Source organism: Thunnus albacares, chromosome 8, assembly GCF_914725855.1.
Source record: "Thunnus albacares chromosome 8, fThuAlb1.1, whole genome shotgun sequence".
NCBI lineage: Eukaryota > Metazoa > Chordata > Actinopteri > Scombriformes > Scombridae > Thunnus > Thunnus albacares.
Genome location: NC_058113.1, coordinates 30,890,831 through 30,918,250, shown reverse-complemented (window position 1 = coordinate 30,918,250; position 27,420 = coordinate 30,890,831). Strand labels below are relative to the sequence as shown.

The window sequence follows — 27,420 nt, the reverse complement described above, 5'->3', positions numbered from 1 at the left end:
CTGCCTTTGCTTTCATTGTCCTGAGAACACAGAGCGTCCATACAAAAGAGAGTAGAGTGCTCTGATTGGACCACCAGGCAAACAGTAAATAAAGTTTAGATTAATTAATTAGTTAATTATTTTTTTTTATAAATATAGCTGTGCCTCAGACTGTTTCATTTCTCTTTATGACAAGTCAAAATGTCTGCCGTGAAACAGTCTATTGTAGGATTCATGTAATTGTCAGGCAGCTTATTTCTCTTATTTCAGAGGACGTTTGCTATTGAATCACTCTGGAGAAAAGGTCAAACCATGAGTCATTACTCACCTTACATGTATCTACCTATGCAAAACAATCATATATATTCAAAGACAAGATTAATTCAAATGGTTTGCAAATATTCTCTCCATTGAACTGGGAGGAAAGGATGATGTGGGGTCATCAGGTTCACATGAATTACCCACAACAGACACTAGGTAGTGCTCATGGTTTTACGACATTACTGAGCAAACCAGTTTAGTTTCCAAAAATAACAGACTTGAGAATCCAGTATAACATCTTTATTGAGATGATGAGTTTTGGACAAAATCATAAATTATTGATTCGTCAGTGGTGTTTCTTTTAGCAACATTACAAGTTTCTGTGATTAAGAAACAATTCAAACCATTACATCTATAACATGATGAACAGTGTTACTGTGTAAATGCTGTTAAGAATTTCAAATGGATTGAATTTAAATGGCAGACTTCCAGGTTGTCACAGTTGCTCTAATTCTCGCCCATCTCTTCTGCCATGAACTGACACACCAGAGTCACTGTAGCAAGCACCATCATAAACTCATTGAAGTCCACTTGACCATCGCCGTTGAAATCCAGATCAGACATACACTCATCGAGTGATGCTTGGTCCTTGCAGTCCTAAAACAGACGCATGAGGTAAAATCATGAGATAAAAAGGCACTAAGGTCAGTTATCCATTTATTTTCAATACTGAAAATTGAAAAGTATTAAGAGTCACTCAATGTTAGTTTTGGCCTTTTTGCAGAGTTAATTAAAAAAAGATATAGAATATTGACAGTCTTATCCTTTAAAAACATCGTAAGCGTCACCAAGTCTAAAATATTGAGGAAAAACTTGCAGTTTATCATTAACTAAGTAATGTGCAGGGACTGAAGTTTTGCACTGAAAATGTGTTAAAAAGAAACACTCACTGATATGAAGCTGGGGAATTCTGTCTCAATCAGGGTCTTCAGCTCTTTTTTGTTCAGCGTTTTGGGGTCTCCTTCTTTTGAGGCATAGGAGTGGAACGCTTCCCTGAGGACCATCATACCTTCTTCAAGTTTGGTAGGCATGTTTTCAGTATTGCAATCAAAGCCTAGAAAGACAATTCAAGAGAGTCACAAATCAACAACTGTAGTTATGAAATGGCATTTTATTGTCATTTATTAGAGCTGTAGAAAGCTAAAGAGTAAATATTTTGTGTAGCTGGAGGAAAAACAATTCAGTGTTGTTAATAATAATTATATTATTCACTGTAATAACTTAACATATCCCTATTTTATAATTCACATGGCTTTCTTCCTTCTCTCTAAGTTACACTTGACTTGCCTTCAGCTCATAAGTTTAGTTTTAATTTTAGTCTCTAACTTTCATTTTTAATTACTGCAGTCTTTGAAGCTTGTTTGAATCTTTTGTTATTTGCATTTTTAATGAAAAAACTCATGTACTTTAATGTATGCTTTCTCAGTTGCACACAAAATTGTAATACTAGTTGGATAATCCAGTATATACAAGAGCGTGTGCAACAGAGGACCCCCAAATAATAATAATAATAATAATGTGAAAAAAAAAAAATAGCCTGTGACACATCATTAACATTCCTCTATAATCTATAATCATATTTTCAAGTCTCACCTCAGATCCGACTGCTTTAAATATTGAAGGTTTGAAGCTAACATGATAGAAAACCAACAGCAGGAACTCACCTGGATACTGGCAGTATAAGGAGTAGGAAGTGGAAGTGGCTTCAGCTCTTATCTCATCAGTTATATACACTCCTCTCTATGTGAAAAAAAATCAAAAACAGATGGGTGCCTCCCTCCAAACAGGTGAGTCACCTGGTATGTACAATGCAACCACAAGCTGTTTGTTCTTCATAGCAAACAGACCGTTAAGAAGAAAAGCTCTTTATAAAAGGACATTAGGCGAGGCAGGCTTGTAAGCCAGCATGAATAAAATAATGTTTACTTTTGCCTTTTTCACTTTTAAGGTGTAGCAGGTGCAGCATTATTGCATACATCTTCAGTTTGGATGAAAATTTCAATGTTTCCTGAAATATAAATTCTACTCAAAGGTACTCAAACTGAGGGGTTGTGTGATTAAAGGCTATTTGGTGGGTTGTATTACAGTTGTGAGTCATGGTACTTTCATGTCAAATACACCACAGTCCTTCTCCACCTGGTCAATTTAAAGAGTTAGTTCACTCAAATGACAAAGAAAATACTTTTTCTTTCTGGCTACACTTTGAAATCACTGGTATAACATATTACCCAGTTTGGGTCAATATAGCACCAACACAATACTCAAGACATTTTTTTAATCTAAAAGAGACAGGAACAAAACATAAAATGTGACCACAAATGAACAGACCACCTCCCACAGGGTCTGGGATCTTTGGAGACAAGGTGTCACCTTCAACTGCCGGCTTCTACTAAAGGTCTGGATGCAATCTAAGGCAAAGGAACCCCTGCCTCACTCAAGGAGAACATTGACCAATGAAAAAAGGAGGAGGGTAAAAGAATATTAAACTACATAAGAAAGGAGGAGTTCTTAATTAAAAAGCAAAACCGGTAGAACAAGAGGAAGTAGAATTTAAATGACAAATTATTTGGCAAGATAAAAGATATAATCATACAGCTTAGCTGCAATAGAAATTGCAAAACTAATACCCGAATATTAAAAGTAGATCTATAAGCCTTATCAAATGTCATGATCATTTTCATCATGTTAAGTGGTTTAGAGTATAGAAAATATACTCCTTAAAATGAAGTGATGTCTGAAGAGGTAAAAGTATCCAGTATTTCATTAATTCAGAGGGTTTCAGGGGTCCAAAGAGGTGAAAATATCCAGTATTTCATTTATCTGAAGGATTTTAGAGGCACACGGTATCCAGTAATTCACTTACTTCACTTCATTAGGCTGCTCTTTACATTGAGCAAGTTTGTCTGAAAGGAACCTGCCCGGTGTGACTGTCAGAGTCAAGATTGTCAGTTAATGTTGTTATTGGATTGGATTACATTGGAAGAGAAGAATTAATTCCTTCCTCGGCTGTGCAACCACACCTGTCTTTGTTGTTGGCACTGGTGTGGTAATGAATCACATGGGAAGGTCAGAGCAGGTAGCATAATTATGAGATTTTCTTTGTGTGTTTTGTTATATAGGGTTTAGGTTATAGGGACTTAACAACATTTATTGTATATTTAGCAGAAAATCTTTGTGCTTGCACAGCTCTGAAAGCTTCCCTTTAGGTTCTGACTGTCACAATTTAAAAAAAATTGAAATCTGCTCCCTTTGATCATTATAAATAAAAAATATACATTATATGTATCAATTCAGTAATTGTTATATTTAAACCAGTGAGATATTAGGCAAGGCAATTTTATGGATATACCACTTATACAGAATGTTAAACTCAGTAAAAAAAAAAAAAAACTGGAAAAAACAATCAAGAATCAAGTATCTTTTAGTAATTAAGTCAACTAACTTCTCTTGCTCTGCCTTCACTGTCTTGTTTCCTGGTTTGTAATGAGTATTACAATCTCACCATGCAGCTCAACATGGCTGCAGACATCTGTTGAGGACAAAATTTTTTTTACAAATAAGTAAGAGACGATGGTGCTAGCATCTAATTAAATCATTCTTTCTAATTAAAGACATAATGATAAAATATCTCAGATAATAAAAGAATAAAAGGACATGGAGTTGGGTCAGTTATACAGTTAATTGGTTGATTATATTTTCTATAAATCTTATTTCCCATCAAAAAAACAAAAAAAAAACAAAAAACAGGTAGAAACACTGAATCCTTGTAATTTAATTTGGCCTAAGCAGTAGTCAGATTTATATATACAGTGTTTATTCCCAGAAAAAAAATACTGACATTACCTCAGTGAAGAATTGGTATAGGCTGTAACTGGACACAGCATACAGTGCAGGAACTGACCAGCAGATGGAGACAAAGACTTTCATGATGACCAGCAGTCTGCACAGAGCCACCAGCTGATCTGAACCAAGCGACAACCTCCTGGGCTGAAAAATGAAGCCAATATGGAAGTGCCAAAAACCTGCATTCTCTCTAATGGCCAACAGGGGGCGACTGGCTGCAAAAAGAAGTCAGATTGTATGGAAGTCTATGGGAAAATGACCCTACTTCTCTCTTGAAACATTACCTCAGTAAACTGTTTCCTAACGAGTTTATGGTCTCAATCGCTAGTTTCAAGTCCTCTTCAATACAGCGTGATGTTCATTTTGTAAATTATGGTCCCATTTAATTTAAATTTGATGATAAAGTAGGAGCTTCAGGGCAGGGCTACATTGTGACTGACAAGTTGCTACCATGGCGACAACATTGCTTACGTGACATAACCACTGCGTATGGGCATAGCTGCTGCTATTTCGCAGTGTTTTTTCAGTTCACTAAAGTTAATTGTAACATTGTGGTTGCCTTAAAAAGTCTTGTTCAGCATTTGGTTTTAATAAAAGACCCATCAATGAGTTGGATGATCAGTTTTTCCGTTTTTTTTAACATTAGTATTAATGTTAAAGAAAAGCAGAGTGGCTGATCGGTTCTGCTTTGCCATAGGAGGGACACCAATTCAAACGGTGACCCAAAAACCTGTCAAAAGCCTGGGCAAGATTTTTAACAGTTCCTTGAGGGATACAGACACACTCCAACAAACCAAGAGTGACTTGACATCCTGGCTCAAAGCAATAGACAAGTCGGGGCTCCCAGGAAAATTCAAAGCCTGAATGTACCAACATGGAGTCCTGCCGAGGCTCTTTTGGCCCCTGCTTATCTGCGAGGTGCCTATGTCAACTGTGGAGACACTAGAAAGAACCATCAGTCAGTCTCTCCAGAGTTGGCTTGGGCTCCCTCGGTCCCTTAGCAGCATTGCCCTCTATGGGCATTCCACCAAGCTGCAGCTTCCTATCAGCGGCTTGTCAGAGGAATTTAAGGTTACACGTGCTAGGGAGGTGATGATGTACCGTGACTCCTCTGATGCCAAAGTCACTGCAGCGGGAATCCTGGTGAAAACTGGAAGGAAGTGGAAGGCACAGGAAGCTGTCGATAGAGCAGAGGCACGGCTACAGCACAGCATCTTGGTCGGCAATGTGGCAGTGGGACGGGCAGGACTTGGTAGTTTTCCCAAATCCTGCCACGACAAAGCCAGAGGAAGGGAGAAACATCAAATGGTGCAGGATGAGATACAAGCAGAGGTGGAGGAAGACCGCTGGACAAAGATGGTTGGCAAGTACCAGCAAGGCGCCTGGACAAGGTGGGAGCACACTGAACAACGTAAAATCACCAGGCCAGAGCTCTGGAGATTCGAACCCCAGCACATCAAGTTCCTCATCCAATCCCTATATGACACTCTCCCAAGTCCAACCAACCTGCACTGTTGGGGCTTAGCAGACACTCCAGCATGCCAACTGTGCCAGAAGAGAGGCACTCTGGTACACATCCTCAGCTGCTGTCTGAAGGCATTGGGAGATGGGCAGTATCACTGGCGTCATGACCGGGTTCTCAGGGCCCTGGCAGACACAGTTAGCACAGCGATCATCAGCAGCAAGTACCAGCACACCCCCAAGCAATCCATCACATTCGTCAGAGCTGGAGATAAGGTACAACATCAGCCAAGTTCCTCCGGAGGGCTTCTCACCACTGCACGGGACTGGAAGCTCCAAGTCGACCTGGGAAGTTAGCTCAAGTTCCTAGAACACATCTCAGCCACTTCACTCCACCCAGACATGGTGTTAACATCAGAGTCAACGAAGCAAGTGGTTCTGGTAGAGCTTACTGTCCCCTGGGAAGACCGGATTGAGGAGGCTAATGAGCGCAAGAGGGCCAAATACGCTGAGCTGGCGTCGGAGTGCAGGAGCAAAGGCTGGAAAGCCCACGGTGAACCAGTTGAGGTAGGGTGCTGGGGTTCCACTGGCCAGTCATTACACCAAACCCTCAAATTCCTTGGAGTAAAAGGCCAGCTGTGCAAAAGAGCCATCAAGAACATCATAGAAAATATAAATGTGTTCTGTTATTATGGATAAAATTAAAGTCAGGAAGAGTCTGTCTGTCTGCAAGAAACAGTTTAATGGAGGAAATAACATCATGAAAAAAAAATCTTTCTAATAAATGAAGAAAGTTATTTATGGTGTGTTTCCTCGCTCCTCAGAGATCCCTTCTCGCTCCTCGGAGCAGAATAAGAGATTTGGGACGCCTGTCAAAATGGCGCATCAGGAACATCTTCCGGTTCAGGCAAGGAGCGAGGAATGAGCAGACATCATGGATGTATAAAGAGAACTGGATACCGCGTCGAAGGCGGGGCCCCGTTCATTCCTATGACAGTTGCTCAGTGGTGCATGAAGCCAAAAAAGTTCGACTTCCACGTATAAAATTACCCGGATCTTCCGGGATCATTGGGCCCATAGAGGAAGCACACTAGTGGCTTTCACCGGCTGAGTTGGCTACTTCCGGTTTAGCCCTCTGGCTAACTTGAATGGGGATATACAATTCAATCGTGCGGCTCTTTTAGGCTTTCAAAATATGATCGGACCTAATGGATCAAATTCTGATAGTGAGACGAGTCATTTTGCAGGGGTTTTGATGCTCAAAAAAATTTATCCGCTGATTTACAGACATCTCTTTCACAATGTAAGTCTATGGAAAAAAGTCTTTTTGGGCCCAATAGCATCACGTGACATTGTAATTACACAGTTTGGCCGCTATTTTGAATTGGCTTCACAGCCCAGCGCTGTTCCTGGGGGCTTGGGAGACATAAATTAAGAGACTTTAGATTTACCCAGGGTGAAACAGTCTGTGGAGGGAAGCACAGTCAGGCGGCGGAGGAGAAGGCAACAATTCAGCCTCTCTTAATTGGCAGAAATGGCTGATGCTGATATTTCATTTTAGAGCTTTTATCGGGCGATACCGATGGCGTGCCGATAATATCGTGCATCCCTAGTCTGTACAGTCGTCTAGCTGTAGGTGTCACTTGCATACACTTGACACTATTGCTGCATGTTTATAAAGCTGCTGCTTGGTTGTTATGATCTTTCTCTCTATCTAAGACCAGCAAACCACATTGCTGCTTTGTATTTTACAGTATCATGTCACCAGAGCTTTTATTTCGGAGGAGTTTCAGCATAAATGACTATCAGAGAAGCTGCTGGTGCATAATTGAAGAAGTTTCACGACTGTGTTAGGGCCTGTATTAACTGTATTGTGCGCGGACCTTTTCAGCGCTGTTTTGGTCCACAAATGTTTCTTCACCCTACTTGTGTTGATGTGAGGCTGCCTCTGTCAGGCTCTGCAACCCTGTCCTGTCACACGTCTGTGCTGGAGTCAAACCCTGCATTTCATTAAGCTGTCTGACTGTGCTGTAATCAGTTTCACTGCTCTGCCTGCTGGGAAGTGTCAGTATCCTCAATGTGTCTCTCTGGATAAGTGTTAGCAGTATTAGCACCTGCCATCTCTGCAAAAAGCTTTCAGAGATGTCAGAGAGACATTTCTCTTTATTTTAGCGGGATAAAGAAATCTGTATCTTAACATTTTGTATTTTCGACTTTTAACTGAAAACTTTCGATATTTTGTATTATAGTGCTCTGGAGTTCATATCAGGAGAAGGCTTGATATCTCATCATTGTGACTTTTACAGTAGTCTTCCCTCTGTCAGTTACAGTAGGAGAGACTTGCATTTCTTAGTAGATCATCTTTTCTCTTCTATTCTATAGGCAAACTCACTGTTTTACTTGATTTCAGGAGTGTCTCAATCTGGAGGACCCCAAATTTAAAACAGAGCTTGGTGAAAAAGGCCATTAAATGTTTTTTTTCTCCACTCAGAGAGAATAATCTGCAGCAGAAACAGATCACCTGGTTTTGCAGGTTTTAAAATGTTCAGTCCGTCACTGTCTATTCCTGTTCCTGCAATGGTTAAACCTGAATGAAGAGCAGATCTTTAAGGTTAACAAGGCCTTCATTATATATTGTTGTATTGAGATTTTATTAAATGCTGTTTTGATGCCCTTTTTCACCATCTCTCCATTTTTAATGTTTGTGTAAATGTTGGCTTTCTGCCTTTTCTTCCATTGTCCTGAGAACACAGAGCGTCCATACAAAAGAGAGTAGAGTACTCTGACTGGACCACCAGGCATACAGTAAATAAAGGTTGAATTAATTAATTAATTAATCTAATAAATATAGATGTGCCTCAGACTGTTTCATTTCTCTTTATGACAAGTCAAAATGTCTGCCGTGAAATCAGTCTATTGTAGGATTCATGTGATTGTCAGGCAGCTTATTTCTCTTATTTCAGAGGACGCTTGCCATTGAATCACTCTGGAGAAAAGGTCAAACCATGAGTCATTACTCACCTTACATGTATCTACCTATGCAAAACAATCATATATATTCAAAGACAAGATTAATTCAAATGGTTTGCAAATATTCTCTCCATTGAACTGGGAGGAAAGGATGATGTGGGGTCATCAGGTTCACATGAATTACCCACAACAGACACTAGGTAGTGCTCATGGTTTTACGACATTACTGAGCAAACCAGTTTAGTTTCCAAAAATAACAGACTTGAGAATCCAGTATAACATCTTTATTGAGATGATGAGTTTTGGACAAAATCATAAATTATTGATTCGTCAGTGGTGTTTCTTTTAGCAACATTACAAGTTTCTGTGATTAAGAAACAATTCAAACCATTACATCTATAACATGATGAACAGTGTTACTGTGTAAATGCTGTTAAGAATTTCAAATGGATTGAATTTAAATGGCAGACTTCCAGGTTGTCACAGTTGCTCTACTTTCCCTCCATCACTTCCAGCATTTCATTGCACATCATAGTCACTGTAGAGAGCATAACCATAAACTCATTGAAGTCCATTTGACCATCGCCGTTGAGATCCAGTTCGGACATAAAGTCATCAAGTTTCGCTAGGTCCTTGCATTCCTAAAACAGAAGCAGCGAGATGAAAATCCAACCAAAGAGAATTAGTTTCACAAGATTGAAGACACATAACACTTACAAGCCTCAAATACACTTTTTTTCTAAACACTTTTTTGAATTGTACCACTTACTCATAATAGTTTGGTCATCATGAGATAAAAAGGCACTAAGGTCACTTATTCATTTATTATCCATACTCTGCTATTATTGAACAATAATATCCAATAGACATAATATCTACAGAGCAGCTGAGAAAATTGAAAAGTATTAAGAGACAAACTAACACACTGTTAGTTTTGGCCTTTTTTGCAGAGTTAATAAAAAAAGATTATAGAATATTGCCAGTCTTATCCTTTAAAAACATCGTAAGCGCCACCACGTCTAAAATATTGAGGAAAAACTCTAACATGTAATTTATCATTAACTAAGTAATGTGCAGGGACTGAAGTTTTGCACTGAAAATGTGTTAAAAAGAAACACTCACTGATACGAAGGTGGGGAATTCTGTCTTGATCAGATCCTTCAGCTCTTTTTTGCTCAGCTTTTTGGGGTCCCCTCCTTTTGAGGCATAGGAGCGGAACAATTCGATGAGGCCGATCATACCCTGTTCAACTGCGGTAGCCATGTTGTCAGTCTTGCAATCAAAGCCTAGAAAGACAATTCAAGCGAGTCACAAATCAACAACTGTAGTTATAAAATGTCATTTTATTGTCATTTACTAGAACTGTAGAAAGCTAAAGAGTAAATATTTTGTGTAGCTGGAGGAAAAACAATTCAGTGTTGTTAATAATAATTATATTATTCACTGTAATAACTTAACATATCCCTATTTTATAATTCACATGGGTTTCTTCCTTCTCTCTAAGTTACACTTGACTTGCCTTCAGCTCATAAGTTTAGTTTTAATTTTAGTCTCTAACTTTCATTTTTATTTACTGCAGTCTTTGAAGTTTGTTTGAATCTTTTGTCATTTGCATTTTTAATGAAAAAACTCATGTACTTTAATATGTACTTCCTCAGTTACACACAAAATTGTAATACTAGTTGGATAATCCAGTATATACAACCTAACATGATAGAAAACCAACAGCAGGAACTCACCTGGACACTGATGCAAACAGGAGTTGGAAGTGGAAGTGGCTTCAGCTCTCTTCCCATCAGTTATATACACTCCTCTCTTTGTGAAAAAAAAATCAAAATCATATATGTGCATATACCTCCAGACAGGTGAGTCACCTGGTATGTACAATGCAACCAAAGGCTGTTTATTCTGCACAACAGAAAAGCATATGTGAGGAGTTGTGTAATAAAAGGCTATTTGGTGGGTTGTATTACAGGTATGAATCATCCACACCCCCACCCCCACTGCAAATACACCATAGTCCTTCTCCACCTGGTCAATTTAAAGAGTTAGTTCACTCAAATGACAAAGAAAATACTTTTTCTTTCTGGCTACACTTTGAAATCACTGGTATAACATGTTACACAATTTGGGTCAATATAGCACCAACACAATACTCAAGACATTTTTTAATCCAAAAGAGAGAGGAACAAAAACATGTGACCACAAATGAACAGACCACCTCCCACAGGGTCTGGGATCTTTGGAGACGAGGTGTCACCTTCAACTGCCGGCTTCTACTAAGGGTCTGGATGCGATCTAAGGCAAAGGAACCCCTGCCTCACTCAAGGAGAACATTGACCAATGAAAAAAGGAGGAGGGTAAAAGAATATTTAACTACATAAGAAAGGAGGAGTTCTTCATTAAAAAGCAAAACCGGTAGAACAAGAGGAAGTAGAATTTAAATGACAAATTATTTGGCAAGATAAAAGATATAATCATACAGCTTAGCAGCAATAGAAATTGCAAAACTACTACTCAAATATTAAAAGTAGGGCTATAAGCCTTATCAAATGTCATGATCATTTTCATCATGTTAAGTGGTTTAGAGTATAGAAAATATATAGACACACTTGTGACTCCTTAAAATGAAGTGATGTCTGAAGAGGTAAAAGTATCCAGTATTTCATTAATTCAGAGGGTTTCAGGGGTCCAAAGACGTGAAAATATCCAGTATTTCACTTATTTTTGAAGGATTTTAGAGGCACACGGTATCCAGTAATTCACTTACTTCATTTCAATAGGCTGCTCTTTACATTGAGCAAGTTTCTCTGAAAGGAACCTGCCCCAGGCCAGGTGTGACTGTCAGAGTCAAGATTGTCAGTTAATATTGTTACTGGATTAAATTGGAAAAGAAGATATGTGCAACCACACCTGTCTTTGTTGTTGGTACTGGTGTGGTAATGAATCGCATGGGAAGGTCAGAGCATCTGTCACAATTTTGAGATGTGTGTTTTGTTCTATAGGGTTTAGGTTATAGGGACTTAACAACATTTATTTTATATTTAGCAGAAAATCTTTGTGCTTGCACAGCTCTGAAAGCTTCCCTTTAGGTTCTGACTGTCACAGGAAAAAAAAAAAAAGGGAAATCTGCTCCCCTCGATCATTATAAAATCATGTAGCCTATCAATTCAGTAATTGTCATATTTAAACCAGTGAGATATTAGACAAGGCAATTTTATGAATATACCACTTATACAGAATTACTGTTAAACTCAGTAAAAAAAAAAAAAACTAGAAAAAACAATCAAGAATCAAGTATCTTTTAGTAATTAAAACTGCAAGCAGTGTTTAACAGGCCCTTGTGCCTCTGTGCACGTCGGGCTGTGGTGAAATTGATGGGCTTCTGTCACGGGCATGTAGGGGAGAACGAGGTAATATGAACCACTTTTTTACATTTGATGATTTTACTGCAAAATGAAAGTGTATTTGTTTCAACTAGTGGTAACTATGTATACCTCAGGTCGCTGTGTGCCCATGGAAATTAAAACAAGTTATCTAATTATTATGGTTTTAGAACAATCACCCATCAAAAAAAGTTAGTATGGCACAACTTACCCCAAGGTAGGGGTAAAATGAGCATGGGGATGGGGTAAATTGAGTGCTCTATGGGAAAATAGTGTTACCATTAAATACTGATATAAAAATTACATAAAATCAAACAAATTTGAGATAATTTTGAACTTTATTAATGCCATCAATTTAACAAACTCATACTTTTCAGTAAAATTATTTGTTTGTGTCCTGTTGTTCAACATGTTACCTAAACATTTTCAGTAAAGATTAAACTGATTCACCGTATCTGTAGGGAGTTTCTTTCGGTCTCTGTTGAAAATTAAGAATTGAAGGCCAAATCCTTATCTGCCTTTCCTCCATGGACATTCCCTCTAAAGTTACAATGACAGAGTCCCACACCTCACCTTTGATAGTATCTGTTAGGAACACGGGATCACACAGGAAGCAGAGATCATAAAGGCAGTGTAACATAATCTTAAGACAATAACATAAGTGTATATGTTTCCATTTCAATGACAGTGCCCCCATTCACAGAGCATGAGGGGTCACTGAATGGTTTGATGAGTATGAAAATGATGTGAATCATATTCTATGGCCTTCACAGTCACCAGGTCTCAACCTATTTGAACACCTATGAGAGATTTTGAACCTATGTGTTAGACAGCTTTCTCCACCACCATCATCAAAACACCAAATGAGGGAATATCTTTTTGAATGAATGGTGTTCAACCCTCTAGAAGAGTTCAGAGACTTGTAGAATCAATGCCAAGGTGTATTAATGCTGTTCTGGTGGCCCAACACCTTACTAAAACACTTTATGTTGGTTTTTCCTTTAATCTGTCACCCGTCTGTATGTACAGTATGTTTGTGTTTGGCTTAAACTTAACATCAGTCAACAATTAGGTATTTATTCATCAACATTGTAATACTTTTAACAGTGATCAAACATTAACATGAACAGGGTCTCTGGTCTCTAGAATATCAGAAAATAATTTTTGGGGGTAAATTGAGCCATTGACTCATCTTGCCCCCACATCACTGGCACGTTTTACCCCACTATCTCCATTTTGACAAAGCTGTTTCACACAGTGGCTCAGATCCACAGTTATGCTAAGTTTATGACCTTGTTTTGTAGCTTACATTGACTTAAGTTAACATGCAATAATGTCCAAAACGCATCTTTTTTAATTGAGATACAAGACTGATAACTTAAGCAACATGATGAATTCACTTGGCATGACAAAAATCATTTTTTCATGTAGACATGTTCAAGCCGGGAGTCTAATCAAACATGTAAAGTTTGGTGCAGACTGGAGCATTTACAATAAAGTTATAGCAACTTCCTCTGTCATGGCGAAACATCAAATCTGAACGGTGTGAGGATGAGAATTTTCTGCATGGTGAGACATGTCTGTCTTGCTCACACCTGTGGCATTAAAATTATGCAAGATTTGGGCCCATTCACTTGAATTACAATTAGTAAATTGAAAACTCTTGATGAGTTTGTGTATAAAACAAATTAATGGTTTGTTTGGTTGGTTTGCATTGGAACCGGTTTGAAGCCCAGAGGTTTTGCTTATGGTCAGTATCATCTTTTGCGTTTGGAGCCAGGATCTTCCAAATAAGGAGTGTGGGGTGTTGCCCTTTACAATCTGAAAGCTACCTCAGACCGAAGTGAATGCTAGCTTAATGGGAACACTGAGTGGTGCACACGAGGCTGATGTTAGATACCTTAGCTGAAATGTGCTCACAGGGCAGGTATTGTATTCAAGTAAAATTTAACTTGGTGAAATATTGCAACACAATCTAACTCATTGTGAGTCCCAGAGCTGAGGAGAGCAGCAGGTGAGCCAACTGTCAATCACAGCTGTCAATCAACGCCCACACAGCAGACATCAAAACTACTATAAGTCTTCAAATCTTATTAATGGAATATAATTTCCAAAATGACCACCAGAACACTTACAGGGCCTGAATTTAATGATTGACACCAGAATGACTCGGGGAAAAAAACTGCTTAATTAGTATTTCTGGAGAGAACTTGACAATTTTTGAATGAGAGTCAATTGGACCATCAAGCGGCTGTCATGCTACTTGCCGTTTGTTCTTTATATTACAAGTGTCGCTGGCATTTTGACCCTTTCATGGGAGCAACAGAGGTGTGACTTTGTTATAGAGTTACAAAGTTTACAATGGGAGGAGTTGGGTCAACAAAATGTTGAACTTTAACTGTTGACAATCAGTGTTGGTTTCTTTTAACCATGATTGCAGTCGTTCCCTGACCTTAAGCAAGTGGTAACTAATGTATTTACTGTGCAGTATGACGACAAAGGTCCCCAAACCTTAACAAAGTTTTAATTTCATCACAAACCATAATCTTTCCCTCACTCTAACCCTAACCAAGTCATCTTTATGCCTAAAGCTAACCAAACAATAGTGTATTGTAAGGCACAGGCAAACATGATGTTGGCATCAGATCAGAAAAGATTGTATATGTGTCGTTCTGAAGGCCACAACAAACAATGTATTTGGTTGTCAGTTCTTATGCATTGAACCTTTAAAGTTATATTCATCAGTCAAAATTTCTCCTTTTATACAGCAGGCTCTTTCAGTTTGAATTCATGTCAGATACAATGGGTGTTATTTAAGTCCCTATAACCCAAACCCTATATAACAAAACACACAGAAACTTCCCATGTGATTCATTACCACATCAGTGCCAACAACAAAGACAGGTGTGGTTGCACAGCCGAGGAAGGAATTCATTTTTCGTTTCCTAAAGACAGCAATCTAATCCAGTAACAATATTAACTGACAATCTTGACACTGACAATCACACCTGGCCTGGGGCAGGTTCCTTTCAGAGAAACTTGCTCAATGTAAAGAGCAGCCTATTGAAATGAAGTAAGTGAAATACTGGATACTTTGTGCCTCTAAAATCCGTCAAACAATTGAAATACTGAATACTGTCACCTCTTTGGGCCTCTAAATAATTTAAATGACTGATACTTTCAACTCATCTGGCCTCAAAAAAACATTAAAGTAAATGCAATACTGAATGCTGTCATTTCTATGTGACTCTAAAGTAATTTAAATAAGTGAAATACTGGATATTTTCATGTCTTTGGACCCCTGAAACCCTCTGAATTAGTGAAATACTAGATACTTTCACGTCTTCAAGCATCACTTCATTTTAAGGAGTTGCAAGTGTGTCTATATATTTTCTATACATTTGATAAGGCTTATAGCCCTACTTTTAATATTTGAGTAGTAGTTTTGCAATTTCTATTGTTGCCAAGCTGTATGATTATATCTCTTATCTTGCCAAATAATTTGTCATTTAAATTCTACTTCCTCTTGTTCTACCGGTTTTGCTTTTTAATTAAGAACTCCTCCTTTCTTATGTAGTTAAATATTCTTTTACCCTCCTCCTTTTTTCATTGGTCAATGTTCTCCTTGAGTGAGGCAGGGGTTCCTTTGCCTTAGATTGCATCCAGACCCTTAGTAGAAGCCGGCAGTTGAAGGTGACACCTTGTCTCCAAAGATCCCAGACCCTGTGGGAGGTGGTTCCTCTCTCTTTTGGATTAAAAAACTGTCTTGAGTGTTGTGTTGGTGCTATATTGACCCAAACTAGGTCAAACATTTTATCCCAGTGATTTCAAAGTGTAGCAAGAAAGAAAAAGTATTTTCTTTGTCATTTGAGTGAACTAACTCTTTAAATTGACCAGGTGGAGAAGGACTGTGGTGTATTTGACGGGGAGAAGTAAACCTCCATGAAAGTATCATGACTCACAACTGTAATACAACTTACCAAATAGCCTTTTATTACACAACCCCTCAGTTATACCTTTGAGTAGAATTTATATTTCAGGAAACATTGAAATTTTCATCCAAGCTGAAGATGTATGCAATAATGCTGCACCTGCTACACCTGAAAAGTGAAAAAAGGCAAAAGTAAACATTATTTTATTCATGCTGGCTTACAAACCTGCCTCACCTAATGTCCTTTCACCAACAGCTTTTCTTCTTAAAAGCCTGTTTGCTGTGCAGAATAAACAGCCTTTGGTTTCATTGTACATACCAGGTGACTCACCTGTCTGGAGGTATATGCACATATATGATTTTGATTTTTTTTCCACAAAGAGAGGAGTGTATATAACTGATGGGAAGAGAGCTGAAGCCACTTCCACTTCCAACTCCTGTTTGCATCAGTGTCCAGGTGAGTTCCTGCTGTTGGTTTTCTATCATGTTAGGTTCAGACCTTCAATATTTAAAGCAGTCGGATCTGAGGTGAGACTTGAAAATATGATTATAGATTATAGAGGAATGTTAATGATGTGTCACAGGCTGTTTTTATTTTATTTTACAGTATTATTATTATTATTATTATTATTATTATTATTATTATTATTATTATTATTATTATTATTATTATTATTATTTGGGGGCCCTCTGTTGCACACACTATTGTATATACTGGATTATCCAACTAGTATTACAATTTTGTGTGTAACTGAGGAAGTACATATTAAAGTACATGAGTTTTTTCATTAAAAATGCAAATGACAAAAGATTCAAACAAACTTCAAAGACTGCAGTAAATAAAAATGAAAGTTAAAGACTAAAATTAAAACTAAGCTTATGAGCTGAAGGCAAGTCGAGTGTAACTTAGAGAGAAGGAAGAAAGCCATGTGAATTATAAAACAGGGATATGTTAAGTTATTACAGTGAATAATATAATTATTATTAACAACACTGAATTGTTTTTCCTCCAGCTACACAAATATTTACTCTTTAGCTTTCTACAGTTCTAGTAAATGACAATAAAAATGACATTTTATAACTACAGTTGTTGATTTGTGACTCGCTTGAATTGTCTTTCTAGGCTTTGATTGCAATACTGACAACATGGCTACCGCAGTTGAACAGGGTATGATCGGCCTCATCGAATTGTTCCGCTCCTATGCCTCAAAAGGAGGGGACCCCAAAAAGCTGAGCAAAAAAGAGCTGAAGGATCTGATCAAGTCAGAATTCCCCACCTTCGTATCAGTGAGTGTTCTTTTTAACACATTTTCAGTGCAAAACTTCAGTCCCTGCACATTACTTAGTTAATGATAAATTACATGTTAAAGTTTTTCCTCAATATTTTAGACGTGGTGGCGCTTATGATGTTTTTAAAGGATAAGACTGGCAATATTCTATAATATTTTTTTATTCACTCTGCAAAAAAGGCCAAAACTAACAGTGTGTTAGTTTGTCTCTTAATACTTTTCAATTTTCTCAGCTGCTCTGTAGATATTATGTCTATTGGATATTATTGTTCAATAATAGCAGAGTATGGATAATAAATGAATAAGTGACCTTAGTGCCTTTTTATCTCATGATGACCAAACTATTATGAGTAAGTGGTACAATTCAAAAAAGTGTTTAGAAAAAAAGTGTATTTGAGGCTTGTAAGTGTTATGTGTCTTCAATCTTGTGAAACTAATTCTCTTTGGTTGGATTTTCATCTCGCTGCTTCTGTTTTAGGAATGCAAGGACCTAGCGAAACTTGATGACTTTATGTCTGAACTGGATCTCAACGGCGATGGTCAAATGGACTTCAATGAGTTTATGGTTATGCTCTCTACAGTGACTATGATGTGCAATGAAATGCTGGAAGGGATGGAGGGGAACTAGAGCAACTGTGACAACCTGGAAGTCTGCCATTTAAATTCAATCCATTTGAAATTCTTAACAGCATTTACACAGTAACACTGTTCATCATGTTATAGATGTAATGGTTTTAATTGTTTCTTAATCACAGAAACTTGTAATGTTGCCAAAAGAAACACCACTGACGAATCAATAATTTATGATTTTGTCCAAAACTCATCATCTCAATAAAGATGTTATACTGGATTCTCAAGTCTGTTATTTTTTGGAGATAAACTGGGCCACTCAGTAATGTCTTAAAATATTTTAGAGACAGATTAAAAAATCTGCCTGGTTTGCAGATTGCTGGTTTGCTGGTTTGAAGTGAAAAGATGTCACTCCTAATACGACCCACAAAGTAGTTTTTCATTATGAAACATTTTTTAAAAATCTGTAAGAGCTCAAAGGAACTCAGGTATTTTTATACCAGTAAACATGTGGAACAGACATAATAGTTTTAATATATGAAGGCAACCATGAGCACCACCCAGTGTCTGTTGTGGGTAATTAATGTTAACCTGATGACCCCGACGTCATCTTTTCCTCCCAGTTCAACAGAGAGAATATTTGCAATTTATTTGAATTAGTTTTGTCTTAGTATATATAAGGTTGTTTTGCATAGGTAGATACGTGTAAGGTGAGTAATGACTCATGGTTTGACCTTTTCTCCAGAGTGATTCAAAAGGAAACTTCCTCTGAAATAAGAGAAATAAACTGACAATCACATGAATCCTACAATAGACTGATTTCACGGCAGACATTTTGACTTGTCATAAAGAGAAATGAAAAAGTCTGAGGCTCATCTTTATTAATTAATTAATTAATTTAACCTTTATTTACTGTATGCCTGGTGGTCCAGTCAGAGCGCTCTACTCTCTTTTGTATGGACGCTCTGTGTTCTCAGGACAATGGAAGAAAAGGCACAAAGCCAACATTTAGACAAACATTAAAAATGGAGAGATGGTGAAAAAGGGCATCAAAACAGCATTTAATAAAATCTCAATACAACAATATATAACGAAGGCCTTGTTAACCTTAAAGATCATTCAGGTTTAACCATTGCAGGAACAGGAATAGACAGTGACGGACTGAACATTTTAAAACCTGCAAAACCAGATGATCTGTTTCTGCTGCAGATTATTCTCTCTGAGTGGAGAAAAAAAACATTTAATGGCCTTTTTCACCAAGCTCTTTTTTAAATTTGGGGTCCTCCAGATTGAGACACTCCTGAAATCTAGTAAAACAGTGAGTTTGCCTATAGAATAGAAGAGAAAAGATGATCTACTAAGAAATACAAGTCTCTGCTACTGTAACTGACAGAGGGAAGACTACTGTACAAGTCACAATGATGAGATATCAAGCCTTCTCCTGATATGATGCAGATTTCTTTATCCCGCTAAGATACATAAAGAGAAATGTCAAACTTTGAAAGTTTTTTGCAGAGATGGCAGGTGCTAATACTGCTAACACTTATCTAGAGAGACACTGAGGATATTCACACTTTCCAGCAGGCAGAGCAGTGAAACTGATTACAGCACAGTCAGACAGCTTAATGAAATGCAGGGTTTGACTCCAGCACAGACGTGTGACAGGACGGGGTTGCAGAGGCTGATAGAGGCAGCCTCACATCAACACAAGTAGGATGAAGAAACATTTGTGGACAAAAACAGCCCTGAAAAGGTCCGTGCACAATACAGTCTGGAGAAGCTCAATACAGGCCCTAACACAGATGTGAAACTTCTTCAATTATGCACCAGCAGCTTCTCTGATAGTCATTTATGCTGAAAATCTTCCGAAATAAAAGCTCTGATGTCATGATACTGCAAAATACAAAGGAGCAATATGCTTTGCTGGTCGTAGATAGAGAGAAGGATCAACAAAGCAACAGCTTTATTAACATGCAGCAATAGTGCCATCAAGTGTATGCAAGTGACACCTACAGGTAGATGACTGTATCGACATTAATAGTGTTTATATTAGAATGTAGGCAGGATTTTATGTGCAATTCACTCTATGACTGTATTTAATTCAAAGCTTTTTCTGGACATCATCCTTTGGATATCATACCATTATTGTTTTATGATCCTTTAACCAGTTTCTTACTGATTTGTAAAATAATACAGTATGTGCCTTACACTAAAAAGTACTCTGTGCAGTACTATTAAGTAAGTCACATGGATAATAAATGAATGAAAACAAATAAATACTAAGATCTGAACAAAGTCGGTGAAGAGAAAACCCTCCACTTGTACTGTTCATGTGTAAAATGGTATTTCTATCTTGTTGATGTACAACAAGCTCAACCTGCTTCTCCCTTTGTGTGTGTGCGCCCTGTTGCTTTTACATGTAAGTCACACACGGGTGCACACACACGTTAACTCTTCATTTACTGAAAACTGTGCAATACACATAGTAACCCATACATCTCTTTAGTACACATGTTTGGTGCAAATAGAAAGTGTTTTATTTCCTATAACTTTGGGAATATGAATATTATCCAATATGGCTGCAACTTATACTTACTTATACTTGTATATCTGCACTAGTTTCATAATTAAGGACTTGACATTTTTATATCTGTATATTATCTTGTTTTATTCTACTTATCTTTTTCATAAAGCTATATTATATTCACTTTTTGTAATTTATTGTTGCTTATTGGTTGTTTGACAAACAGCAGCAGACAGAAAAAGCAGTATGCAAAGAGAGAGATTAGTTTGAAGCAAACTTTCTAAATATGAACTCAAACTTGAATTGTGGGTGCGCCTCTCCTCATGCCACACTGTCAGTCCAGCGTGAGTGAACATGAGTAAACAAGCACCAACTACTGACAACACGGTCAACATACTGAACATTGCAATTTTAACAGATTGAGACAATATCTTGACTTGTAATCAACTCTTCCCTAATCATGGCTTTACCATCTCTCACTATCTCGCACCTCCGATGACAGAAGAAGCCTGAGATGGCTACAAGAAAATGATATGGTCATGTGCACATTTTTTTCTTCAACTGACATCCTCTAAACAGGATGAAGAAAAAAAGAGCAAACTGAGAAAATAAAATGGGTAAACTGAACTTATTGAATGTGGTATTTCCTTTGGACATGAGTCTAAAGGGTACTATTATCATGCAGCCCAAGGAGGTACTATTGATGCACTTTATTTTTTATTTTATTTTTAATTATTATAACACAAGGCCAAAGGAATACATACATATACATATAGAGGAAAATAGTAACAGTACCACCACCAACAACAACAGCAACATATTCGAAAAGAGAAAGGAAAGTAGAAAAAAAAAAGTGCTACCAGTTGTGACAGTGCAGTATAGGTACACATCCACATCCATATACATATAACTGAACCCATATACATGCATATATATATATATATATATACAGCTATATCTATACACAAACATGCACACATCGCATATACTCATGCACATGTATTCATATACATATCCACATACTTGCACTCCCATCCATAATTATTTGCTTGACTATGCGGCCAAAAAATGAACATATTTACATCCCTTTAGTTGACCTTTATTGACATTCCAACGTTATTTAATTTGTTTATTTTTATCCCTCCCTTTTTAACTCCAGAATTCACCCTGGCTCAAAGGACAGTTGTAGGATTATACACAAAAAACTGTGCATAACTTTTCATAAGATATCATACGAACCGTTTCATGAGAATACGTTGCGTTGAGTGAGAACCTTTTATTACCAAGATGACATTCCACAGTAAAGATAGAGTTCATTAGGCAGGTATCAAAAGACAAAACATATACAACCAGCACAAAATTCCTCTTTCAAACTTGGTTGAAGTCCTCTGACGATTACTTTCTTGCTCTCAGCTAACTGGGCTTTTTCTCAGATTTGTCTGAAAAGAAGAATCCAAGCACCAGCGAGGTTTCTGCTGGGAGAACTATCCCCCTTTAAAACATACACAATCAGAGATTATACATGTACATTATGTCATTGTATAATCAGATCCTATGCTGTGGTATCTTACAGTATCGTAGATAGATAATAGACTCATTGCTCTTCCAGTTAATTGTATTTTGTCTGAGTTTTACTTTTTTGCTGTTGTTGTTTCTTTTTAAGATAAAATACTTGCAATGAATATATAGCATTTTATTAATCCTTTTTAAATATACCAGAATGAATAGACACCTTTTTGGAAAGGACTACACAAACTTGGGTACCGCCCCGTAGATGAACTTCTCCTGCTTACTGTTCCGATATGGTGTCACCTACAGTATGTCTATTATTGAACACACCCCTTGCCTCTTTGCAAGTCTGGGGATGTGATTGGCCTCGATCCACATGACCACGTGACCATCCCATCTATGTGTGAATACCCCATTGGCTGACAAGCTGTGTGTTTGTATATGATTGGTTGTATTTTATATTTTTTAACTTAAATGTAAATGAATTTTTGTTTCACACCCATCTCATTTAAATGTTCGTTGTAGTGTGTTGCACCCTGACGAAGGCCACAAGCTGAAACACGTTGTTCTTTATAGTACAAGTGTGGCTGCAGTTTTAACCCCTTCAGACTTCTTTCCATGCATCTTGGAAGTACGTGAGGTTGTGTCGGAAATTCCCTGAATTGCATTGTTACAGCATCTTGCTCATAAGTACAAATAGCAACAACAACAAAAAAAAACAGCAATGTCCTCATGAACAACACAATATCATCAGGTAAAGGTGAAAAATAAAGATAAGTAGCAAGAATAAAACAAGATAATATACAGATATAAAAATGTCAAGTCCTTAATCCTGAAACTAGTGCAGATAAGATACAAGTATAAGTAGCAGCCATGTTAGATAATAGTGCAAGTTATTGGAAATATAGCAGTTTCTAAGTCTACTTGCACTGTGTACCAAACAGTTACATGGGTTACTATGTGTATTGCACAGTTTTCTGTAACTGAAGAATTAACAAGATACATATGGAATTTACAAGATAAATACAGATATTTTAGATTGTTCCATTGTTGTAACATTGTAGTTCTTTATACTATATTGCATTATTGCACTGGATATGCACAGCAGTAGTTGTAGTTCAATTAAATATACATTATGTTGCAATTACATTGGGGGAATCTGATTAACTGGAATATTATTATGTAGTTGGTAACATGCACAACAAAGCCATAATATAAACTGAAATAATAAAGGCTCCTGCATTTTAACCTAAACTTAAGACCCTTATAGTGGGACCCATGTATTAAAATGTATATTTACCGTTATTCTTTCAGTTTATAATGTACTTAAATGGTGCATAACTGATTTTTTTTTTTTGTGTGTGTGTAATTAAATTACCACAAACTAACTGTCAGTCTGAGGCAGGTAAAATCCAACCACAAAGGAATATTGGTTGAATTCTTTGGGCAAAATCTAATCAGGTGTGTGTGTGTGTGTGTGTGTGTGTGTGTGTGTGTGTGTGTGTGTGTGTGTGTGTGTGTGTGTGTGTGTGTGTGTGTGTGTGAGAGAGAGAGAGAGAGAGAGAGAGAGAGAGACAGAGAGAGAGAGAGAGAGAGAGAGAGAGAGAGAGAAACTTACATGTAAAGACAACAGGGTGCACACGCAAGGCCAGAAGTAGGTTGATCCGTCCCTGCTTGCTGTGAATCATCAGGAAGGAAAAACATTTTTACACAATAATAACAGAGCCGCATATGAATCTAATTTTCATATAATCAGATATAATCATGACTTTAAATATTGTCAGTACAAGTGCAGGATTTAGTCTTCACCGACTTTGTTCAGGTCTTAGTATTTATTTGTCTTGTTTTCATTCATTTATTATGCATGTGACTTACTTAATAGTACTGCCCAGTGTTGTTGTTTTTTACTGTAAGGCACATACTGTATTATTTTACAAATCAGTAAGAAACTGGTTAAAGGATCATAAAACAATAACGGTTTGATATTCAAAGGACAATATCACGAAAAAGCCTTGAATTAAATACAGTAATAGAGTGAATTGCACATAAAATCCTGCCTACATTCTAATATAAACACTATTAATGTCGACACAGTCATCTACCTGTAGGTGTCACTTGCATACACTTGATGGCACTATTGCTGCATGTTTATAAAGCTGCTGCTTGGTCGTTATGATCTTTCTCTGTCTTAGACCAGCGAACCATATTGTTGCTGTTTGTATTTTACAGTCTCTGCCCAGTGAACTCCTCCGACGATTACTTTCTTATTTTCAGCTAACTGGACTTTTCCTCAGATTTATCTGAATCCGAGCAGCAACGAGGTTTCTGCCGGGAGAACTATCCTCATTTAAAAACATGCACAATCAGAAATAACTGTAAAACAATCAGAGATAACTGTAAACATACATGTACATTATATCATTGTATAATCAAATCTTATGCTGTGGTATCTTACAGTATCGTAGATAGATAATAGACTCATTGCTCTTCAAGTTAATTGTATTTTGTCTGAGTTTTACTTTTTTGCTGTTGTTGTTTCTTTTTAAGATAAAATACTTGCAATGAATATATAGCATTTTATTAATCCTTTTTAAATATACCAGAATGAATAGACACCTTTTTGGAAAGGACTACACAAACTTGGGTACCGCCCCGTAGATGAACTTCTCCTGCTTATTGTCCTGATATGGTGTCACCTACAGTATGTCTATTATTGAACACACCCCTTGCCTCTTTGCAAGTCTGGGGATGTGATTGGCCTTGATCCACATGACCACGTGTCCATCCCATCTATGTGTGAATACCCCATTGGCTGACAAGCTGTATGTTTGTATATGATTGGTTGTATGTTATATATTTTTTAAAATTTTGTACATGAATTTTTTGTTGTTTCACATCCATCTTATTGAAATATTCTATGTTATGTGCTGTACACTGACCCTGATGAAGTAAGAAAAGCAAAAGAGAGTGGATTGCTCTCATTGGACTACCATGCATACAGTAAATAAAGGTTGAATTAATAAATACATTAATAAATAAATAAATAAAATATAGCAATGACTCAGTCTGTTTAATTTATGTTTATGACAAGTCAAAATGTCTGCTATGAAAACTGTTGTCTATTGTCTGTCCTTCTGCTTGAACATTAAAGCTTGTATCTGTGTGAATTGGTATATACATATATATATATATATATATATATATATATATATATATATATATATATATATATATATATATTCATCATTGAAAACACTGATTGGGAGCTTCAGTATGACTGAACTTTGTAGGATTCATGTGATTGTCAGGCAGCTCAAATATTTCTATTTTTCTGATTAGCGTCTTGTTTCAGAGGAAGTTTGCGATTGAATCACTCTGGAGAAAAGGTCAAACCATGAGTCATTACTCACCTTACATGTATCTACCTCTGCAAAACAAATATGCATATACTAAGACAAGACTTATTCAAATGGTTTGCAAATATTCTCTCTGTTGAACTGGGAGGAAAGGATGACGTCGGGGTCATCAGGTTAACATGAATTACCCACAACAGACACTGGGTGGTGCTCATGGTTGCCTTCATATATTAAAACTATTTAGTCTGTTCCACATGTTTACTGGTATAAAAATACATGAGTTCCCTTGTGTTCTTACAGATTTTTTAAAAATATTTTTATAATGAAAAGTCTTTTGTCTTCAAACAAGCAAACCAGCAATCTGCAAACCAGGCAGATTCTTTTAATCTGTCTCTAAAATATTTTAAGACATTACTGAGCGGCCCAGTTTATCTCCAAAAAATTACAGACTTGAGAAACCAGTATAACATCTTTATTGAGATGATGAGTTTGACAAATCATAAATTATTGATTTGTCAGTGGTGTTTCTTTTGGCAACATTACAAGTTTTTGTGATTAAGAAACAATTAAAACCATTACATCTATAACATGATGAACAGTGTTACTGTGTAAATGCTGTTAAGAATTTCAAATGGATTGAATTTAAATGGCAGACTTCCAGGTTGTCACAGTTGCTCTACTTCTTGCTTGCCCCCATCACCACTTGATTGCACACTAAAGTCATTGTAGTGACCATAATCATAAACTCATTGAAGTCCACTTGACCATCGCCGTTGAAATCCAGTTCAGACATAAACTTATCAAGTTCTGCTGGGTCCTTGCATGCCTAAAACAGAAGCAGGGTGATGAAAGTCCAACCAAAGAGAATTAATTTTACAAGACTGAAGACACATAACACTTACAAGCCTCAAATACACTTTTTTTTTAAAACACTTTTTTGAATTGTACCACTTACTCATAATAGTTTGGTCATCTTGAGATAAAAAGGCACTAAGGTCACTTATGCATTCATTTTCCATACTCTGCTATTATTGAACAATAATATCCAATAGACATAATATCTACAGAGCAGCTGGGAAAATTGAAAAGTATTAAGAGACAAACTAACACACTGTTAGTGTTGGCCTTTTTGCAGATTTAATTAAAAAAAGTAAAATGGTTTATCATTAAATAAGTAATGTGCAGGGACTGAAGTTTTGCACTGAAAATGTGTTAAAAAGAACACTCACTGATACGAAGTTGGGGAATTCTGTCTTGAGCAGGGTCTTCAGCTCTTTTTTGTCCAGCTGGGTGGGATCTCCTCCTTTTGAGGCATAGGAGTGGAACAATTCGATGAGGCCGATCATACCCTGTTCAACTTTGGTAGCCATGTTTTCAGTCTTGCAATCAAAGCCTAGAAAGACAATTCAAGAGAGTCACAAATCAACAACTGTAGTTATGAAATGGCATTTTATTGTCATTTATTAGAGTTGTAGAAAGCTAAAGAGTAAATATTTTGTGTAGCTGGAGGAAAAACAATTCAGTGCTGTTAATAATAATTATATTATTCACTGTAATAACTTAACATATCCCTGTTTTATAATTCACATGGGTTTCTTCCTTCTCTCTAAGTTACACTTGACTTGCCTTCAGCTCATAAGTTTAGTTTTAATTTTAGTCTCTAACTTTCATTTTTAATTACTGCAGTCTTTGAAGTTTGTTTGAATCTTTTGTTATTTGCATTTTTAATGAAAAAAACTTATGTACTTTAATGTATGCTTTCTCAGTTGCACACTAAATTGTAATACTAGTTGGATAATCCAGTATAAATGCAACAGAGGACCCACTAATAATAATAATAATAATAATAATAATAATAATAATATGTGGTCTGGTTGTACGATGAGGACAACAGACAGACATCCTGCCGGGCAGGTTGCACAGAGATTTTAACTTGTGACTTTCCTTATGTTGCACGTACAGCGTTGTGCCTTCAAGGCGTTACACTGAACTGAAGAGATTTTGGTCCTCTTTCATTATAAAGACTCTTTACAGACAAAACAGGCTGAGGCATGTACAGCGTTTTGAAAATGTTAAAAAAAAAAAAAACCCTGTGATGCCACATTAATATTCTTCTATAATCCATAAACATATTTACAAGTCTCACCTCAGATCTGACTGTTTTAAATATTGAAGGTTTGAAGCTAACATGATAGAAAACCAACAGCAGGAACTCACCTTGATACTGACAGTATAAGGAGTAGGAAGTGGAAGTGGCTTCAGCTCTTATCCCATCAGTTAT

At 36.9% G+C, this 27,420-nt stretch overlaps 4 protein-coding genes and 1 pseudogene across 5 annotated transcripts; 2 read left to right on the top strand and 3 right to left on the bottom strand.

Annotated features, from left to right (window-relative positions):
* Positions 1 to 526: 526 nt before the first annotated feature.
* LOC122987663 (protein S100-G-like) lies at positions 527 to 2,059 on the bottom strand. The gene is made up of 3 exons (XM_044359654.1): positions 1,965 to 2,059; positions 1,191 to 1,354; positions 527 to 897 (listed from the first exon to the last, which is right to left on the bottom strand). The coding sequence occupies exons 2-3, from the start codon at positions 1,329 to 1,331 to the stop codon at positions 748 to 750; spliced, it is 291 nt and encodes a 96-aa protein (XP_044215589.1). The 5' UTR covers positions 1,332 to 1,354; positions 1,965 to 2,059; the 3' UTR covers positions 527 to 747.
* Positions 2,060 to 4,794: 2,735 nt separating this feature from the next.
* LOC122988117 lies at positions 4,795 to 6,529 on the top strand (annotated as a pseudogene).
* Positions 6,530 to 8,844: 2,315 nt separating this feature from the next.
* On the bottom strand, positions 8,845 to 10,462 carry LOC122988102 (protein S100-A1-like). Its single transcript, XM_044360266.1, has 3 exons — positions 10,314 to 10,462; positions 9,697 to 9,860; positions 8,845 to 9,215 (listed from the first exon to the last, which is right to left on the bottom strand). Exons 1-3 carry the CDS (start codon positions 10,423 to 10,425, stop codon positions 9,066 to 9,068), a joined length of 426 nt encoding a protein of 141 aa, XP_044216201.1. The 5' UTR covers positions 10,426 to 10,462; the 3' UTR covers positions 8,845 to 9,065.
* On the bottom strand, positions 8,845 to 27,420 carry LOC122988104 (protein S100-A1-like). Of its 2 annotated transcripts, XM_044360269.1 has the most exons (4): positions 27,357 to 27,420; positions 26,369 to 26,532; positions 25,782 to 25,965; positions 8,845 to 9,031 (listed from the first exon to the last, which is right to left on the bottom strand). In XM_044360269.1, exons 2-3 carry the CDS (start codon positions 26,507 to 26,509, stop codon positions 25,816 to 25,818), a joined length of 291 nt encoding a protein of 96 aa, XP_044216204.1. In that variant the 5' UTR covers positions 26,510 to 26,532; positions 27,357 to 27,420; the 3' UTR covers positions 8,845 to 9,031; positions 25,782 to 25,815. The 2 variants fall into 2 exon arrangements, with proteins under 2 accessions (XP_044216204.1, XP_044216203.1); XM_044360268.1 differs by lacking the exon at positions 8,845 to 9,031 and having other exon boundaries at positions 25,592 to 25,965.
* Positions 16,287 to 18,037, top strand: LOC122988105 (protein S100-A1-like). The gene is made up of 3 exons (XM_044360270.1): positions 16,287 to 16,348; positions 17,015 to 17,178; positions 17,659 to 18,037. Exons 2-3 carry the CDS (start codon positions 17,038 to 17,040, stop codon positions 17,806 to 17,808), a joined length of 291 nt encoding a protein of 96 aa, XP_044216205.1. The 5' UTR covers positions 16,287 to 16,348; positions 17,015 to 17,037; the 3' UTR covers positions 17,809 to 18,037.